The 19,675-nt window shown below is 39.9% G+C and overlaps 2 protein-coding genes across 4 annotated transcripts; one reads left to right on the top strand and one right to left on the bottom strand.

Moving 5' to 3' along the window:
- The first annotated feature begins 1,992 nt into the window (after positions 1 to 1,992).
- rsrp1 (arginine/serine-rich protein 1) lies at positions 1,993 to 5,439 on the top strand. Of its 3 annotated transcripts, XM_067613573.1 has the most exons (5): positions 1,994 to 2,225; positions 2,692 to 3,262; positions 3,397 to 3,563; positions 4,872 to 4,946; positions 5,077 to 5,439. In XM_067613573.1, exons 2-5 carry the CDS (start codon positions 2,713 to 2,715, stop codon positions 5,233 to 5,235), a joined length of 951 nt encoding a protein of 316 aa, XP_067469674.1. In that variant the 5' UTR covers positions 1,994 to 2,225; positions 2,692 to 2,712; the 3' UTR covers positions 5,236 to 5,439. The 3 variants fall into 3 exon arrangements, with proteins under 3 accessions (XP_067469676.1, XP_067469675.1, XP_067469674.1); XM_067613575.1 differs by lacking the exon at positions 5,077 to 5,439 and having other exon boundaries at positions 1,993 to 2,225; positions 4,377 to 4,934; XM_067613574.1 differs by lacking the exon at positions 5,077 to 5,439 and having other exon boundaries at positions 1,993 to 2,225; positions 4,374 to 4,934.
- A 2,935-nt stretch (positions 5,440 to 8,374) lies between these two features.
- syf2 (SYF2 pre-mRNA-splicing factor) lies at positions 8,375 to 15,697 on the bottom strand. Its single transcript, XM_067613576.1, has 7 exons — positions 15,560 to 15,697; positions 15,135 to 15,239; positions 14,816 to 14,941; positions 13,899 to 14,016; positions 10,917 to 11,007; positions 10,212 to 10,310; positions 8,375 to 8,811 (listed from the first exon to the last, which is right to left on the bottom strand). The coding sequence occupies exons 1-7, from the start codon at positions 15,575 to 15,577 to the stop codon at positions 8,646 to 8,648; spliced, it is 723 nt and encodes a 240-aa protein (XP_067469677.1). The 5' UTR covers positions 15,578 to 15,697; the 3' UTR covers positions 8,375 to 8,645.
- Positions 15,698 to 19,675: the final 3,978 nt, after the last annotated feature.

Here is a 19,675-nt window from a genome sequence, read left to right as displayed (position 1 = left end):
AATATCGCGAGATCTCGTGCTTGCTGTGGTTATAGTTAAAGGGCAATGCCAGGAATTTTTACCCCTCATATTTCAGTTGATCAAGTTAAGTCCACATGCTGAAACATGAATGTTTTCCCACTCTTACACCCCAAAATTGTACTACTACTACTACTACTAATAATAATAATCATCATCATCATCATCATCATTATCATCATCATCATTATCATCACCTTCAAGGCTCTAGTCCTTATGACAACATAAAACATTATAATACATATATAATCGTATTGTTTACTTATGACCTACAGCCGTGACGGAATTACATAATTGCTGTCGTCTGAAGTATATAATGTTAAAAAAATGACATTCTATTCATGATTTTTTATTTTTCTAGAATCAACATGGATAGATGCTTAGGATTGTCTCACAATACCAATCAATGCAGACTGTGTCTGTAGGACAAGTCTATATATAAAATCTATATATAATCAAAAATATCAGCGCTGCCTAAAATGCAGCTCTGTTGTCGCGAAGCATGTATTGTATTTATGGAATGTGCACTGATTTGATCTTATGCCATTTTGTCAATACCTTCTTGAGACACCAACTGTAGCCTATATAAAGAATTTGTGACTTATCAACAAAATATATGCTAATCCTGCATGTGGCTGAGCTTGTGAATAGTAGAGAGTAGGACCTTGGTACATCCATGAGTAGGACCCTGCCTGGAAACTTCCCCTCCCTCATTTTTGTCACATTACGCATGAGTCTCAGATGAGGAGAGCACTTGTTTAATTAGGAGAAAGGAATCAAGCATAAAGTGGTGAAAAGTAAGTACATTTACTCAAGTATTGTACTTAAGTACAACACGGACACAATGGATAATATAACAAGCTTTTAAAATACAACACATTGTTAAAGATGAAACCAGTGGTTTCCAACCTTTTTAGCTTTTGACGTCTTACAAAAAGCAGTGTGTAGTCAGGGTCACATTTCAGATGTCTATAAGTTGTGAACAGCTCCACCAAATAGCGATTTTTCCCTCTAAACTTCTCACATGGTTTCATTTCAATAAATATTCAAATGATCCAATATTTCATCAAAATTCAAAAACTGGAGAAAAAGTCCAAAAACTTTGTTTTTCTTCTTTCCTTTCCCATTAATCATCTCACAACCCCTCAGGTTTATCTGGTGACCCTTTGAAGGGGCCCGACCCTTAGGTTGGGAAGCACTGGATTAAACTAGCTAACTGTATATGAAGTAGTTCAAACTAGCTCCACCTCCAGCAGCTACAACAATAACATGCTGCTTACACACTGATGCTTCAGTATTAACAGTCCAATGATGTCTTACATAATGATATATCAGCCAGAGGGACCAAACGTGTACCTTTAATTTCACACTTTAATCACATTTTCCCCAAATCTAATGAATGTAGCGACAAAGAGATGAGATGATTTCCTTATCTGCACCATATAATCAATGGGTAAACCTTAACATGAAACCAACATGAACACGCAAAGACCGTGAGTACATTAATAACATTTGAGAAGTACTAGGACTTAATGAATATATTCACAACCTACTTTGAAGGATAGTTTTGCTTTGTAAATAATGCTTTCTGCATTTACTCTATTTTCACTTTGGTGGATCAACACGCTGTTGTATTTTTTCTGCTACACTTGCATTTGCTTGTATGGCTGTTTCCCTGCTGGTTTATAGTCGATCTAATGATTTGATTCTTTTGAACAACGTTGTCAGAGTTTAAATGATGTTGATGAAATGGCTTCCTACTGTCCTGAATCCAGACAGCTCGGCACATTATTGGATAATAAGGGCACATGCGACAATGTCACATTTGAACAACATTAAAAAAAACAACTCTGGCCCGGAGCAAATCGAGTCTTTCGGTTCAAACCAAACAGATCCAAAGAGTCGTTCAAAAGAATCAAATCGTTCTCTTCACCACGTGACTGGAATTTTCCAGAGGCTACTTAAAGTCTTTTGCTCCGCCTCGCTTCATTGGAGTGACGACTGCAGACGGTTGAACTTCGAAAAGGAAACGGTCGCGTTTTTGAACCTATTTAATCGTTTAATAACTAGCCGCTAGTTAAAACCACCAAATTTGAACATTTTGAGTTATATTTGAAAATCATCAACTCGTGATACTTTGTTGAAGGCGACTCTACAGATCTATATCGACGATAACCGTACGAAGGTTTCGAGCTACAGTCGACTAGGTAAGAAAGGCCACGGTAGCATAAAAACTTTGTTTTGCCAAGCTAGAGTTGGGTGTTAAGTTACTCTTTAGTAATATTCATGTGTATTTGCAATGTTTATGTCGAACTTGCCTCTGAATCAAATTCTACAGAATTGAATATGAAATCTTCGAGCGATAACAGACCTAAGCTAATGCTAGCCAAGCTATCTTTAGCTTGCATCAGTCCGGAATTTTCCAGTTGGCCGTTGCAGTGACGTAACGTTGCTGTGCTCGCTGTGGGCAGTGCTGAGTGAAAAGCTGTTGTGCAACCAACTGTTAGAGCAATAAGCTGATAACACTGAGGCACTAACTGAAAAGATTTAATGACGCACGTTATTGCTGTAATGACTATAAAGGGCAAATGTGCCAGCCCATTCGAGATTTACTGGTTACTGTAAAAAGTGAACATTTCTTAAATATCCCTGCACATTTTTGTTTCATTTCAGCCTGTGGCACAAGACATCATAATGGCCAAGGGAGAAGACGCAAGGTCTGAAATGGCCCTTGCTCGTCAGAGTGATGGCATCAATGTTATCTTTGACCAGAACAGTCCTCCCTCATCTTGGTCCAGAACCAGAACCAGCAGTGACAGCAGCTGTCCCTCTAGCTCTGGCAGCTACAGGGGACGGGGTAGCAACAGGGGACGGTACAGGTCTTCTTCTTCAACATCATCTTCATCCAGCAGCAGGTCTTCCTCTCGCGCCAGGTCCCGCTCTCACCCTCGTTGCCACAGACGTTCCTCCCGCTGTCGCTGTGACAACCATCGCAGATATGGCCGTGGCCGCTACCGCCGCTCCCCACCCCGGCACTACAAGGCCCACTCTCGCTCGCCCTCGCCAGACAGGTACTCACGTCGTAGGCGCTACAGGTCCCGCTCCAGGTCTTCAAGTGGTTTGAGAAGATACAGGGGGGCTGGGAGTCGGCTAAGATGCCAAATTTCCCAATCCTCACCCAGAAGCTACAGGAGCCGCTCAAGGTCCAGATCTTCAGGACGTTCTGTCAGTTCGAGTCTGGGTGGTAAGTTGATTAGATGAGATGACTGAACATAATTTTGTGTATTTCTAATTATTGCCTAGAGAGGCAGACTTTGAAGTTGGTAAAAGTGTTAAATCATACAACTGATTAAAATTTACTCTTAACTTGTTCCACAGATAAAAGAGAACTCCTAAAAGATGCTGCTGCCAATGCTGTGAAGATCCTAGGACTGGAGACGCTTGAACTTCCTGAGAGTGTGAAACCAATCCTGTCAGAGCAGTGCGGAGAGTCACCAGTGTCAGAGACATGGGTGAGACAAGACCCTGAAAAGACTCCATCACAGGTGGGTGTCTGAGAGTGAATGATGGGTATACACGAAACATATCACACAGTAAAGATGAGGCTTTGGCACAAATTGTAATTAAAGGCCTAGAAGTAAGTACTTTCTTCTATCTTGGACAAGGCAAGTGATGAGAATTTTAGGGATCAGTTTTTCCAAACCACTCGTGCATGACAATGCACTGTCCATTATTTAATTTTTTACTATATGGGTAAATGATACACATATCTTTGGCTGTACTGTTTTGTTTTCTTTTCTTTTTTAAAATAAGTTGCTTCTAGCTGTTGCACCATTTTACCAAAGTTGCAACAAAGATACAGTGTGCAAACAGAGTGCTAATCTCTAAAGTTGTGTATTGTTAAGCTTCAGGTCTATGTTGTGTTGAATTTCCTGTGTCTTGTGTTGACCTTTGGACCCCTGAGGGAATACACATGCTCTCTGTATTTATTCCTGTCTTCATAGATAACATGACAGTGGTCTCCTTCACTCATCGGCACCTGGGATTAAAGGGCTGTCATGTGACTTGGGTGACGACAATATGTGTTTGCGTGAAAGGTTAACTGATAATTCTTGCAATGTTCACAATGCGTAGTTCATCAACTAGAGGTTTGAATTCAATTATAAATACACAGATTATCTCACATTTAGATATGATGCACAGTCTTTGTAAATGCTAATTACACACATAGATATTGAGATACACAAGCAATTCAGACACTGAATTTCACTGACTTCATACTTCATACAGGCTGTAGAATTTTGACATGACGAATGTATTTGTGCTTGCAGTTGAAATGGGTCATTGTTATTTAGCAGAATCCTCCACTCGCTGATGGAGCGCAGGCGTGTGGGCTGCATTATAGTGACTATTCCTGTCGAGAACTAAAAACAGATGAAGAACTCCTCTCCATATGCCAAAGATAAGTTGGTACATGAGGCGTGTGCTGAGGGTCTGGGAAACCTACGTCACCATCATTCTGCCACTCTAGACAGAGAAGACATCCTCTTTACTTTATTTTGTTTGCAGTTTTGTTTTTTAATTTGTTTTTATCTTTATTCTGTTTCAAGGTCTGTCCTTGAAACATTCATTTTAATGGCCTAGTCTTTGACAGCAGTGTGAGGAGAAAATGTGCATGAGAGCTGCAGTTTGTTGAAGCTAACACTTAAATGATTACCTATACAATAGAAGTGCTTTATAATATTAGTAATGGCACCTATAATCAATCTGTATGAACTTCACAAACTGTCAAAGCTCTACCACAAGTTTTACACTCATATCTAACTAAGTCTGATTTTTGTTTTTTGAAACAGAGCAGTGATGTGGAGCCTGATGAGTTCAGCCCAAAGATGTCCCCTAAAAGGAAAACCATCTCTTTCAGCATTAATGTAAGTGACTTAAATTGCAATGTCTTCTTATTTTAATTAAACTGTTGATGTTAAAAGCCAAAAACACTGCTTCACATTACCCTAAACATGTTCTAATTACTTTTTGTTTCTCCTCATCTTGTCCCTTCAGAATTCTGTGGCCAAACCAACAGTGGCAGCTCCGTCTTGTGCTAAGGTAACTCCCAGAGTGGACAGCTATGAAAGCAGGAAGCCTTACGGCCACTGGGTTCCAGTCAGATCACGACAAACGTCAAGCGCACGCAAACATACACTCAAAACGTCACACTAGTGTGGCAGAGTACATGGACACTGTAAATACTGTAAATATTTTGTCCATATTATGTTCAATCATTTTATAGCAGATGTTTTCTTTCAGATGTTAGAGTTAAGTTGGAAGAATTGAAGAATTCGTTCAGGTGGGATAATTTTTTTTCCCTTAGTTTTATATGGTGCTGTTTATAAATTCAATAAAGTCTTTATTTGATTAAAAAAATACATAATGTGTCTTTTCATTCTTTAATTGGTCACATATATTGCTGAATTGCAGTCAGTGAGCCAATTTTGAGCCTTGAATGAAAGTTGTCAGGTTTCAGATGTTCCCAAGACTGACTAAATCATATGACGACATGATGGTTATACAGACTATTAATGAACGCTAAGGGGAATCCAAAGTGTTCCTCAGTACATGTCAGTTACTAGTCCGTATGAAAGTAATGGCGCATTAATGGACAGTCAAGTAGTAATAAACATGAAGAGACATCTGTGTTATTGACACATGTAAAATAACCCAGGTAAATCCATTTTTATAGAGCATAAAATCTCAATCACTTGGTCTATAAAACATCAGAAAACTAGAAAAATGCCCATTAGTTTTCCACAGTCCAAGGTGATTTTATCTGAGGTCTTGTTTTGTCCAACAGTTAGAACCAAAGACATTCAATTTGCTATTGTTAAAAGAACGAAAAGCAGTAAATCCTCATTTTTAAAAAGTAGGAGCCATCAAACGTTTGGCATTTTTGTTCAACAGTTACAGATTAATTTCCTGTTGATCGATTAATCATTTTAGCTCAATAAAAATACATCAATAAAAATCCTTAAGTGTCAACGACATGGAACATTTAGTTTTATTGTCACCAATGAAAAAGAAATCTATAAATCATCCTGCAGTAGCCACAATAGTGAGTACATGTACATGCGGGTTAATACATCAGGCAGTTGAGATAGAGAACAGGGTGACACATTTGCTTCACCACAAAAAAGGTGCAGGGTTTGTTTTTTGGCCTTGTGTGCATGTCTAGTTGTAGTTTTGCCAGTAGGGATTCTCCTACATTCCAGCATAAATACATGTTCTCATGGCCGTGATATTTCTGTCCTCTTACAACTGCACAATGTCAACAGGTCTCATTCAAGTTAGTTGCATTTTCTAGCATGACCACACAGTGTCAGCATTATCGCATAATACAGAAACTTTTTTTCTTTTTAAACAGTTCCTCGCTTGGTTGCTAGGGGCGTTTTCTTTTCATTGAGATTTTTGGGTTTATGTAATATCCTGGTTACAGACCTCTGAATTACAGCCTACATGTCCGGTTTGTTGAGGGATGTAAGATATGAATGAAGTGAAATGAAACGGCTGTATTACTGTACATCAAATTCATGCATCAAATCTTACAACAGGCCTTTTTCATGTTGACATGTCACAGTAGGACAATCGCAGGCGTGAATGATAAAGTGAATAGTTCTGGTATTGTGCATCATTGTGCTCACTGGGACACTTGCATAAGACGGAGCCTTTGTTAATGTTATAAGTCTCACCTGTGCTTTTCCTACTATTGGACTATTCAAAACGTCTGCTCTGAGAAAAAGCCTTTATTAATGTATCACTACCACACTCTCAGCTCTTTCTCTGGCAGCTCAGATGATCCAACCATCTATCACCATCAACTGTCTACTAACACAAGACTTGAACATGTTCCTTCTCGAGTGACTTGATGTATCCTGCTGTTGTGGCTTATGTGCGTCTTATCCTAAAGCATGTGTTTACTGAGTTTGACGGTTTCTTGGCCTAAGTTGAAAATACTAGTGAATTACCGCTAGAGGTAACTTATCTAATAGAATAAGTGACAAATATGTATCCTCCCAAGATTTTTCAGGCTGATAACTTAGATGCGTGTCACAATCTGTTGTAATAGAAAGGTAAAATCTAACTGTTTTGAGTACGTCTGACTGCCAGACTGCGTGTCTCTTGCTGTAAACTGACCTGCACTTCTGAATAATTACTCTGATAAGAGATAAGACATGAAAACACGTAACACAGTAAGTCTTACAGAAATTACGAGCAGGGAGTAGGTGCTGTTTTCTTGCTACACGTCAGCTGTAGTGATGTGCACACATAGTACACTCCTTCCTAGTTGTATGAGGAAATGCAGAGAAGACAGACAAGTTCGTCCTGTCATTCTTTTATGACTGATTCATCGTGAATATGCATGTTTTGTTTTTTTCTTGTAGGTTTCTTTTTAAAAATAAGAATTAGTGCCACTTAGTCACTTGCAGGCAAACTCACCTATTGACACTCAACTGTTATGCAGTCATTTTCTTATGTTTATTAGGCTTAAATTGTTTTGTTATATAAGGGGAACATTTCAACTGGCAGTTGGCCTTGAAAGAATCAAAGGTGTCATATCGTGTGTGAGACACAACAACAATTTATGCCGTTGTTCCATATAAAATCCCCAGCCAATATCCTTGGGCTAATCAGATAAAACTACAAAAATATCACAATCATACACATGAACACTTAATACACTCCATAACAGCTCTAAAGTTGAGTCAGCTATCAAAGGCATAATTTGATGACCCCCCCTCCGCCCCGGCCCCCAGCCTTCATCAGCAAGACATAAACAACTTCTGTCAAAATGTCTTTGCTTACTACCCTTTGAGGGCATCTCATAAATTTATTTTGAGGCTTATTTAGAAGATTGAGTGATGCAGATGATATGTAACGTTGCAATTCAAGTAAGGACACATTCACTGTTAATACTACATTCCCCCCCCACACATAGTGATAGCTGTCTGCCCTGTAGAGGGAGCAATGCCATTACTTTCTGACCGACAGGACTGCAGAGATGGGAGACTCGCATGGGAACCTGTTTTCTTTTCTTTTTATCTTCAGTCACAAGGCTTTCCTGCTCATGTCACAGCTTGGGGCAAGTTGGTTAAACTGAGATGTGGGTGATAATGAATAAATTGAATTGCTCAATTGTTGGTCCTTATCTCTATGTGCACCTACACTAAAACATTCATTGGCTGGCATCCTCTGCTCAACGTGCCCCCGAGGGTTTTGATGCTAGTTAATGGTAGTTCATTCTCACGCTCGAAAGGTCTCTGTCATGAGACCACACGCAGAAAAACCAATAAGTGTGCAAGATAACTGGAAAACTGAAAGTGGTTTATTTAAAAGAAAAAAAAAGGATAAGAATACTCATAACTGTTCTCACTTCCTATACTGTACAAAGAAACACCAAACATTACATATCTTACAGATGATTGAATTATCTTTCAGCTCAAAATAAACTCAGCGTTACAACAAAGTCTGTTTTAGCTATGAAATACATGTATTCTTGGAAGAAAAATATGCATCCAAGACTCCTGAATGAAGAGAAAACTGAAGCAATGAACATGTCCATGAGGTGACTGGACCCACTAGACAGCTGTGCCTCTCTCCAAGTTTTGTTTGATCTCTGCTGTGTATTTGCCGTAGAAGCGCTCCGCCTTCTTGTTGAACTTGGCGTTCCTCTCGTTGATGTAGTCGATGTCTGCGTCGTCGTTGTAAGCCCTGCGTCGGCTGTACTTGGACCGCTTCTCGATTCTGACAATCGCAAATAAAAGCAGCTTAGTGAAGGTTTTGTAAACCAATATGGCCACTATCCATGGCATATCCAATAACAATAATTGGCTGCAGGCAATAATTTGGGGCCGTGCATTTACATTTGGCAAGGAGAGTGGCAATGGAAAACGTAACGTACTCATACATATACACACACACACACACACACACACACCCACTCACATACTCAGAGGAAAATACTGTCAATTTGTGAGCTCCTAGTCTTGATTCAATGTGTCTTCAAAGCATTGTTGTGCGTCATACCCTGGCAGCTGAACTCTTGTCTAATGCCCCACAGTCGCATCTCTAACACAAGCCTTAGACTGTCTCAAATATAGCTCGGCTCAGGGAAAGACCAGGCTAATCAAAGGTGAAAGGGACTTCTGTAGCAAAGACAAAAACTTAACAAGGACAAGTAGAAGAACTAAACGGTTTGAAGCAGCTTTAAGTTAAATATGAGACACCAAAGGTACCGTTTGATCCTTTGTTACATGATTTTACTGGCCTCTCGTGGTTTTCATAAAGGTTTGCCAAACCATCTACCGACACCCACTGACCAAAATACATATCAAGGTTCCTTGTGGTGACATGAGATATCAAACAGATGAAAGGTCATGCACATAGACTGCTATGGTCTGCCCAGGAGCCGTGTGCTGACAAGGACCCTGGTAAACATGTTTAAAATAGTCCAGTTGGGTAAGTTGGCCTCCTCCCATCTAAGTATCACCCCATGCAGATAGTAATGAGCTGCCTGCTATCAGCCACTTGCATCAGGATTTCCACTCCGGGGCTGATTTCATCAGATAGGCCCTGGTTCACACAAAACATCCCCCTCATCCAAATTGGCAAAGAGATCACAAACTCAGTCCTTCCACACAATTTATTACGATTGAAATAGTCTCACATCATCGAGAACTATCTCCAGATTAAGTTTGTGGTGTACCAGTGCCGGAAAAGGTCTGACTGAACCCACCGTCATGCTGAGATGGATGGAAAAATAATTTGGCTGTTTTAATTGAATAAATCAATCACAATCAGCAAGGTTGAGCCTAAACAGTGCTGAGCTCACCAGTGATTCTGTTTGATAGTGATGAAGGGACAAAATGCTATTGAGGACCTTTTTACAAGTAGCTAATGGTTGACTTATGTAGGAATCAATATTTTCTCAAAGTTATCAATTATTTAGAGTTTAGCTTATTAGCTAGTTAAGAGTACTTGTGTTTTCTCATTGACAGTCAATGAGACACTCAATAGTCAGTCAGTACGCTGCTTTATCTTAGTTGATTTCTCAGTCTACACACAGTGATTCTGAGACTGAGATGATATTAATGGAGGGTCAGGAAGGGATATGGCATATCTGTCTGTTTTTGAGTATGACTTACTGTTTCTCGACATCTTCCACCATGCGGTCAATGCCCTCCTTTGTAGGGACATGGGTGCCGTGGATCAGGCTATTGGACGTGGGGTGGAAGTCCTCACCGCTGTGGAACCCCAGCAAAGGAAATTAGAAATACATTATCACAGATAATCACCATTTTAACATACTTGAACTGGCTTTTCTATCCCATCATTGTAATTACAGTCATCCTGATGAAAGAAGATGATGCGACTTCAGGGCAAAATGTGTTGGTGCATCCTTCACGGTTCTGCAAGCCTTTAAGGGTAAAAAACACGCAGGCCCTGAACTCTACTTCGACCTTTGCGTGTATGCCTTGAATTTACATTTGAAAATCTTTAAATTATTATGGGGGTGGGCATTTATGTCAGCACTAACCCCAGGGCAAATGATGGGGCACTATAGTTAACATATAGGAAATGCTTTGTGCACATGTGATGGGTGAATTCTAAGAGGATTACGCTGAGAAAATCCTTAGAATTCATTTTACTTGACTAGAGATTTCACAGTTATGCTCTTAATAGTAGAGTTATCCTCATGTATCATTTTTATGGGCCTCTTAGTGGGAATGCACAAAAGTCTAGTATTGCCAGAGGACATTTCTTCCCATTTTGAGCTGTCTGGAGAAAGCATCAAGGACACAGATGCAGTACTGTCACAGCAAAGAAAAGATGGGACGGACTTAACTCACCATTCCTCTCTCTGTCTCTCGTAGCCCTCCATGTCTGGTCTGATCTGCTTGGTGAGCCTCTGGTATTGTCTGAATTGGGCCTCAGCATAACCTGCAGCCCATTGTGTGAGTGTGTGTGAGTGAGGCACAGAGAGAGAGAGAAAGAAAGAAAATTTGAGTGAGTTATAATTACCGGAACAAACAGCAAGCAGGCACGAGGCTCAGCAACACAACCTGCGGCTGGTTAAGAAGGGACGAGGAGGCAACTCTCCTCCTCCCTTCCTCTATTGAAGCCCCTCTGGTGATAATTTTCTCCCCAGAGGTTTTAATTCAGACGAGGTTTTGATGCAACAGATGGCAGCCATATTTAGGAGACAGAACAAGCCCCTTTTTTAGTAGATTAAATTGGGAGCAGTTTGAGAGGATTAATAACCCAAGGGGTCCTTACATGCAACCAGTGTTGCTGTGTACACTATGTATAATTTAGGTGGAGCCATCTTTAGTGGCAACACTGTGTGATAAGGAAGTGGAAAGACTTTTTAAACAAACATGCTACAGCACAGCAGAAAAGAATCACGGTGTACCACTTGTTTCCTCAACAGTAAACTGTATTAAATTACTATTTACTAAATGAATAGACTGAGGTTCTACGGCGTGACGGGGGGGTTTACCCATGCCTAAAATAGAGCAGCCCTGATCCAATTGCTATGTGCTTCCAGGTTACTTCCTGACGTGACTATAAACGCTTGCAAAAGGATTCCAAAGTCAATACAATCAGTAAGTGACAACCACTTCAGTGTGTTAAACAACCTTGATCATATTAGGTGTGATAGAGAGAGAGACATGATTTCCTATAATCGATAAAGAAATGTGTAATCAGCTTAGATTCCTTTTTAAAAACTTTAAGCTAAATAAGCATGCTGTCTTTAGATCTTACTTTTGAGCTTAACTGCTTCACACAGTTGTTTATTTGTCAGTTGAAATATAGAGCTTGTGACAGCATGTGTTGCTGGGTGATCAAAAGATGGCATCCACATGGTTCCACCCACCTACCTCAATACAAGTTGTTTGGAAAGTCACACACAGCATTTGAGGGAGGAAAGTAGCTTGCAACTTTGATAACGAGTTCCAGTACAGCACCGCCTCTTCTTATCTATATATAATCTCTAGAATACATCAAACCACATTGGAAATTTGACAAAACATCTCCAAGCAAAGAGGTGAATTGTAAATTTCAGACAGCTTACAAATCATATGTTAAGCTGTAAGTATACAGTAGACAAGAAATAAGCTAGAATATTCAAGGGGCAAAACGGACAGTTAACCAGGATAAGGGTGGTACTGTGGTAGCCTTTCAACTATCCCACACCTAGATGCTGCCAGATAACAACAGAAAAACTCCAGTTCTATGAGTATGTGTGTAGCCTTCTAATGGGCTTTGCTATTGGTTTACCCTACGAGGCTCTGTCTTGGCACCTGAGAAAGACCTCTACGCTCACCGCCCAACCAGAACATAGCTACCACACAGCACCCTCCCAATATAAAGCCCCAGCGCACTTGCTGCTCGTCTCCCTTTGAAACTCAACAAACAAACAACTGAGGTCAGCTGGGCTTGTGGTTAGAGGGCTACGCACATACTCGTTGAACTGGAGTTGCGTCCAGGCAACTACTATTTTTATGTCATGCATACTCCACCCTCTAACAGGCTTCGCTATTGGTTAAAACCTAAGGCGAAGGCCGTTAGGGATGAGATGTACTCCCAGCTGGGCCTGAACTGACACTAGTCCAAACCCAGCCACAACCAAGAAACAGCAGCCGCCTGACAGCTGCCTGAGGGCCTTGCACCGGACTGCAAAAAGCCAGTAACAAGCTGGACGCTTACCAAAACACCTCAGCCTACTCCAGACGAGGTCCCCCCCCAGACAGTGCACCAAGCATTGAATGAAACATTGAATCACCTGTCATGTCCCTGAGATCTGTCTGCATAAAGGTCAAAGTGGAAGACCAGGAAGCAGCCAAACAGATGTCCTCCACTGAGGACACTGGCGCCATAGAGGATACGATGCCCCTGGTGGAGTGCGTCCTCATACCCACCGGGGGTGGGCAACCAACCACCTAATAACTTCTGTAGTCGGACTTCCTGAAAGCTGCCGTGCGCATGCTCTGCTGTTTTGTGAGGTGTGAGGTGTGAAGACGCTCCTCCTCCCACCGGTGTGAGGAGGGAGGAGAAAGCCCTCAGGTGAATAAACCTATACCTGCAGCCATGGCGGGACATTGTTGTCCTGGCTTGAATGCAGCCAAAACTGCGCAAACCAGTGCTGGAGGTTTCTCATATGCAGCAGCCCCAGGTGCACCACCAGGTGAGCTGCTGATATCATCCCGAGGAGGACAAACAAACAACTGGGTAGACTTAAGGCCCCTTTACACTGTGCGATTTTGGGCTGCCTGAGACTAAAGTTGACCATCATGAGAGAAACATGGTAAAATCTTTGGCTGTCAATCCAAAACGGTGGTCCTAGATCGCACTGTGAGACACTTCCACTGACCAATGACCTATTTGGAGGTTTGGCAACCAAAGACAGCCTGAGGCAAAACTCTGAAAGTGTCATAAATTTAAGACCAAATTCTCTGACTGCTGCTATGACGTCTACAAATAAACCAGATATAATAAATCAGAATACGACATGAAATGTCACACTGTCCAGTGTGACATCTCCTAAATACAGTTTTTAAAAATAAAGTTTAGGGAGAAAACACACTCCTCAATACTTATCTGACTTGACTTATCTGCATTTTCAAAACATCAGATCAGCAGATGGATGATGCAAGCTGATGACATGTCTCTGCTTTCATATACTGTTTTCTATTCACATTGTATTGCTACAATTCACCATGGATACAATCTGACAGTCTCAAATTGATATCATACAGTCTGACACAGATTGTGACCAAGATTTTACCATAGGCATCAGTTGCACCACTACTGGAGACCCTTCCACCAACCTGCAAATCCTGTGTCTGGGTTCTTCTTCTTCTTCTTTCTCTCCCACCGCTCTGCATCGTCAGCAGTGATCTCCAGCAGTTTCACTCTGTCATAGTCCTCACCTTTGGAAGCACAATCCTAAAAGACAAGTGTTGATATTTCATTAATGCAAAGCAGGAAAAAACATGTTGCTTTGGAGATTTACTGTATATGAAAATTATTCACTTAAAATCTTTGGTGTGATATTTCAGAGTAAACTTTTCCCTGTTTGAAGTCTGTGGCAACATTTACAATTTACTGGTGGATGTTTTCCATTCTCCAAGAGCACCCTGTATGGAGCACGATGTTAGGACATTATGCTCCTACTGCACTTTGCTTTGGTCAGTCAGCTCAGTTTAACTCACTCAAAACATCTCTATCTACAGTACAGGGTTTCCCATACATTCATTTATTTATTTGTGGCAGCCTGCCACAATAAAACTTAACCTGCCTCAAATTGATTTTCTGTTTCTGGAGCTGCACCACGCTGACATACTCCCAAACAGACACAGACACACCTGCTCTGGTTTGTTCTCCCCCCGCTGCACACAAACAGCCTCCTCTGAACTTTTACCCTACAGTCACATCACACCATCTACACTTGAGAGGCACTATTTCCATATGAACACTTAAAGATAGATTGTGCTTCTACATTGCTTTGTAAAGCGCTGACCATAGACTGTAAAAACAAGCCCCCCACCTTCTACCACCACAAACACAACCTGATTCTGTGGGAAACACTGCAATAACCATTCAAAAGTTTGGACACAGTTTCCCATGAACTTGAATGAGAAAGTGTGTCCAAACTTTTGACTGGTACTGTATATATCATGCTGAATATGTGAAGCTCCACGGAGCTTATGAGTACTATACTTACATACTTAAGAGACTGAAATACCTTTTTCTTTTGATCTTCAGCAAGCTCCCACTCCAGCCGGGCTTTCTTAGCCTCCCAATTAGTGGGGAGTTTCAGTCTCTTGTCCTCCTCCACAACCTCCTGGTGATTGAGCTTACGTGCTTCATTCTGTGGAGGAAAATATCTGATGACTTAACTTGGAAGTGAAAATGAATATTTCTTAAACTGACACTGTTTACATAAACGGTGCTTCTCGTGTTCAATGTGTTTGTCACACTTGTGTGTCAGGTGTTGTCAGTCATGTTTACCACCTACACACAACCAAACAGCTGTAAAATTCAATGTTAGTTAAATAACTCACCCGTTTGAAATGTAACTCTCGAAATTTTCGTAGCCTCGCTTCTCTTTTCTGGGACGCAACACTTTCTGTCGCCTCCTCCTCGGTGGCTGTAACGTTAGTAGACTCCTGCAAATTACACCATCACCGTTAACTTTGTGTAAATACTCAATTAAAAAGGACTGATTTATGGCCGACTGTTGTTTATTACAGACTAGTTATCTGAAACTATCTAACAATCGGAGAGCGAAGGGAAAAGATGTTCCGTTATTAGTAGCATTAGCTTAGCACCACAGCACGAGACTGTAAACAACAAATGTGGAGCACGAACACATCCTCCTCCCGCATAATGACAAATTGTTCTAAAAGGAATTATATTAACCGACTATGATCTGCCAAAACATCGAATAAACTAGGTAATTTGACATTAAAATGAAGAAACTACTAACCTCACTACAGGACGCCATTCTTCTTCTTCTTCTTCCGCTCCTTCGTCTTCTTCGTCGTCTTTGTTTTCTTCTTCTTTGAGTTTTAATGGCGGTTGGCAAACCAGCTTAAAGTTGCATTACCGCCACCTACTGGACTGGAGTGTGAAACAGTAGCTCGGCAGGGGAAAAAAACTTAAACTCTCTCTATTATTCCTGTAACTCTTAAGTAATTAATCAGAAGATCACGTACTTTCCACAATGTCTTTCCTAGCAGATTCCCCAATGTAATATTGTGTTTTTCACCATTTAATACTGATGCTAATTCCCTTCTTTCTTCAATATAGCTGTTTCAATCTATCAGTATGTCTGACAGTTTCAGGTTTATTACAGTGTGTACATAATCCAGTAGGATGCTTGCCTATTCTATAGAGTATTTGATTTAAACCTGTATGTCCTGTTCTCAAACGGGTAATAACTATCTCTTCCCTTTGGCTCTTGCCCTGTATTCCACCAACGCTAACATATTTTTGAGCACTGCAAAGATGTCTTCCTGTGTCAAGTGCCAAGTTTTGCAAATATAATCCTTAATGATAGTTTTAACCTGACTTTTTAGCTAATATGTCTTCCATCTCATTTCCTTCCACCCCCACATGAGCAGGAACCTAAAGGAAGGAGACATCCCATCCCCTGTAATGTAGCCTGAGTAGTACATGAAAGATTTCATACACAATAATCTGCCTACATGACAACTTTCCAGACTTAATGCTTGAAAGCGCTGATAAGCTATCAGAGGCAATTACGACACTTCTTCCACCCACTGTAAAGCTGACAATGTTCCAAGTAATTCAGCTGTGTAAACTGAAAGATGGTCTGATGCTCTCTTTTTCACTGCTATTTCACAATGTAGGATGAGGAATCCAGCACCTGTTTGCCAAGTTTCCGGTTCTTTTGAACTGTAAATATAAATATCTTATGTTGGCCTTGATCTTTATAGTTTTGTACTGTTATCAACTTTGGTAACAGTTTAAGTTTATTTTTCAATTTTTGCTGCAGACTTGTATCTATACATGGCATAATGAATCTCCAAGAATGTATGGCTGATGATGGAACAGTGGGGCTCATTTTGAGATTACATAGACCTGCATTTTGCGCCTTAGCATTCCCCATCCAACCAAAACTGAAAAATCCAGACTTATTATGCTCCCAACACTCCTGCAAAATGGCCTTTGTAGGGTTTGATCTACTGCGTCCTTGCAAATTAACCCAATATTGCCAACATAGGCTTGACCCTCCTAATTTGCAGAGGCATTTCCCCCATTTCAGCTTGCATTGCAGAACAGGACGCCATTGTTGTACTACACAGCAGAAGTCTGACGTTGTACCGGATATTACAAAATGGATAAATGGTTATGTTGAATTATATTGTTAGAAAATATACACATATATACAGTACATAAATGTTATGAATAGATTTAATTGGTTGTTTAACACAATTTTCTGCTAAATGGATTTAAATTACACAACAAAAAACACTGATCCTTCATCACTATGAACATGTTTTTTCTCTAATTTGGATGAGTTATCCTTTATTTTAAGAAAAATGAGTGAAAAATATATTTCAAAAGCATCTGAATTATGTGAACTTTATTTCTTCATCATGAAATAAATCTTTTATTTTGACCTCCTAAAGACAAAACACATCTTACCCATGTAATATCTATACCTCCAAGTTATTTACTGCAGAGCTATTCACAACATAACATCATAGTATTATGATTTACTCTAAGTAAGAATGTGCAGGAACAGATGATCTAATGCCCTGTAAGAGCTGGGGAAAATAGCTGTAACACTGCATGAAAAAGGGACTTGACAACAAAGAAGCTACATGTATAAATTATAGAAGGATAGACTTCATTTTGAAATATGTGTCAGCTTTTTTCAGTCACTTACAGAACAACTCAAGGCACCTACTATATTAGTACCAAAGAGGACAACAATCCTTTATTGACCCATGTCATAAAAATAGATGAACTCAAAGAGCTGGAGGCTTGTACTCGTTGAACAGATTGTGTTTTGTTATTTACCACATCTCTTGTAGATGTTCTTTATCTTTTTTTAAGGAAGTTTTCCAGCAGGGGATATTGAACAGGAACTGAGGTTTTGACAGTCTTATTCTATTTGACAACCCAGCTGCAGATTTGTGTCATCAGAGCCAAGTTATTAGACATAAAAACAATGACAAATCTGATATATCAACATGTCAGCCTCATAATAATGTGCTGTAATGTTGCATCAGTTGTGTATATGTTAGATCTTTTTTTATCGCGGCACTCATGGCAAAAATAATCTCCAGGCAGCTTGAGTTTTACAATAATGTCTTTGTATATAATTTTAAACTAGGCCGTTTTGCTGCCTTTTGAAGTTTAAATAAGAAAAATTTTGAATTCAAAGAATACTGCCAAACTAATGGAAACTGGCACGATGCACACAGACAGCAATTATGAATATGACTGGAGGTTATACAGTGAGAGGCATGAAAGATCAACCATAAAGTCATCAGTGTGCCACACAGAGAGTCTGTTTAGACTCCCCTAAACTCAATTGTTATGGTTGTTTTTGCTGTAGAGAAATGGAATCTCAAACTTCTTACCATAGCAACTTATTTTTACCCACGAAAAACAAAAGTATCAATCAGGGCCTTGGAACATAACCTTGGACCTCCAAATATGATTCTATGATCTGATCAGAAGACAAAAGTAAACACTTTCAAGAGCCATTTGAGCATGTTTGACTTGCCAAAATGGATGTGCTCTCTGTTTGATTGCATTATACTAATAGAGCTCTTTTGGAGGATGTAATTAAATGGAGTTTATAGTCTTAGATTAAAGCATCCTCTAGATCACAGGCAATGTTAATGAAGTGATGCATTTTCACTGGAAACCAGATGGGAGAACATCACAACAGAACAAAACATCATTGGCTACATTAATGGGCAGGACTCTACTATTGCCATGCAAAAGAGAAAAGTAACCAGAAAAAAAAAGAGAATGAAGCAAAATAGCTTCTCCTCTGTACTTAATTTAAATTTATAATGGCAGTGTGCAGAACAGTTGCAAAACAACAGGAAAAGAGAGGGTGGTGTATATGACTTTCAAATTTCCAGACATCGATACAAAATGAGTGTGAGAGTTTACAGTTTATGGGTGTTGTCCTTCATCACTATCTGTTAATTTATTTGAAACGTACACACACATTTTTTTTTTTTTTTTTTTTTTTTTTTTTTTACAGTTTTCAAGCATTTTCATATGTTAGCTGAACTCCCCTCAGGGTGTCTTCACTCACCTCCTCAGAAGCTTTCAGTCCATGGAGAATAACCAAAAACGGACAAAAAGCTTAACAAAACTTTCAAACTCATGTAACAATTGTACCTTCATGTTTAATGTTCATGTCATGGATAAACCCAATGTATAGCAGCTCTCATTTTAGCAACATTTAAATAATTAAACAGTGTTTGGGGACACATAAACTACATTATAGTTGACATTAATCAGGAAAGAGAATACAACACTTGCGCAATGTAGGAACAATATGCACAATATGGTTTAAGCAAAGGAAAAAGAGTCTTTTTTTGTTTCTGTGCCACTGCTTGACATGAGTTGACAACAGCTTCATAAGTAACAGTAGAGATTGGATTGATCTAAATTTGAAATCCAAACTGGCTTTGTGACAGGCAGCGTGAGGGTCTCAGCAATGCTGTCACTGCCATTTAAGGGATACTGAACTTTAGTGCAGTATGACATGGATCTCACATGTGTTGGGGGAGGCCACCCAAAAATGCTGAACAACCACTCCTCAATATTAACTTTTCCAGTCAGGCAAATCAGGCCTGAAATAGAGTAACATTATATCTGCAAATAAATTGCACTTTAGGGGCGCATTTATAAATACAGAACAGACCTCATGGTCCTTCATAACCGTCTCCCATTAATCAAACTGGACATGATATTAGTTCGCTTTTTGACATGCTGTGAATGAGATACTATATGTTTTTATACACACAGAAATACATGTGACTGGTGCTGTTATCTTGCTCTTAATAAGAGTTTCTCTAGATAGCACATGGGGGGCTGGGCCTCT

The sequence above is a fragment of the Thunnus thynnus genome, chromosome 16 (assembly GCF_963924715.1).
Source record: "Thunnus thynnus chromosome 16, fThuThy2.1, whole genome shotgun sequence".
NCBI lineage: Eukaryota > Metazoa > Chordata > Actinopteri > Scombriformes > Scombridae > Thunnus > Thunnus thynnus.
The sequence above is the reverse complement of the archived record's forward strand: the minus strand, read 5'-3'. Positions and strand labels throughout refer to the sequence as shown.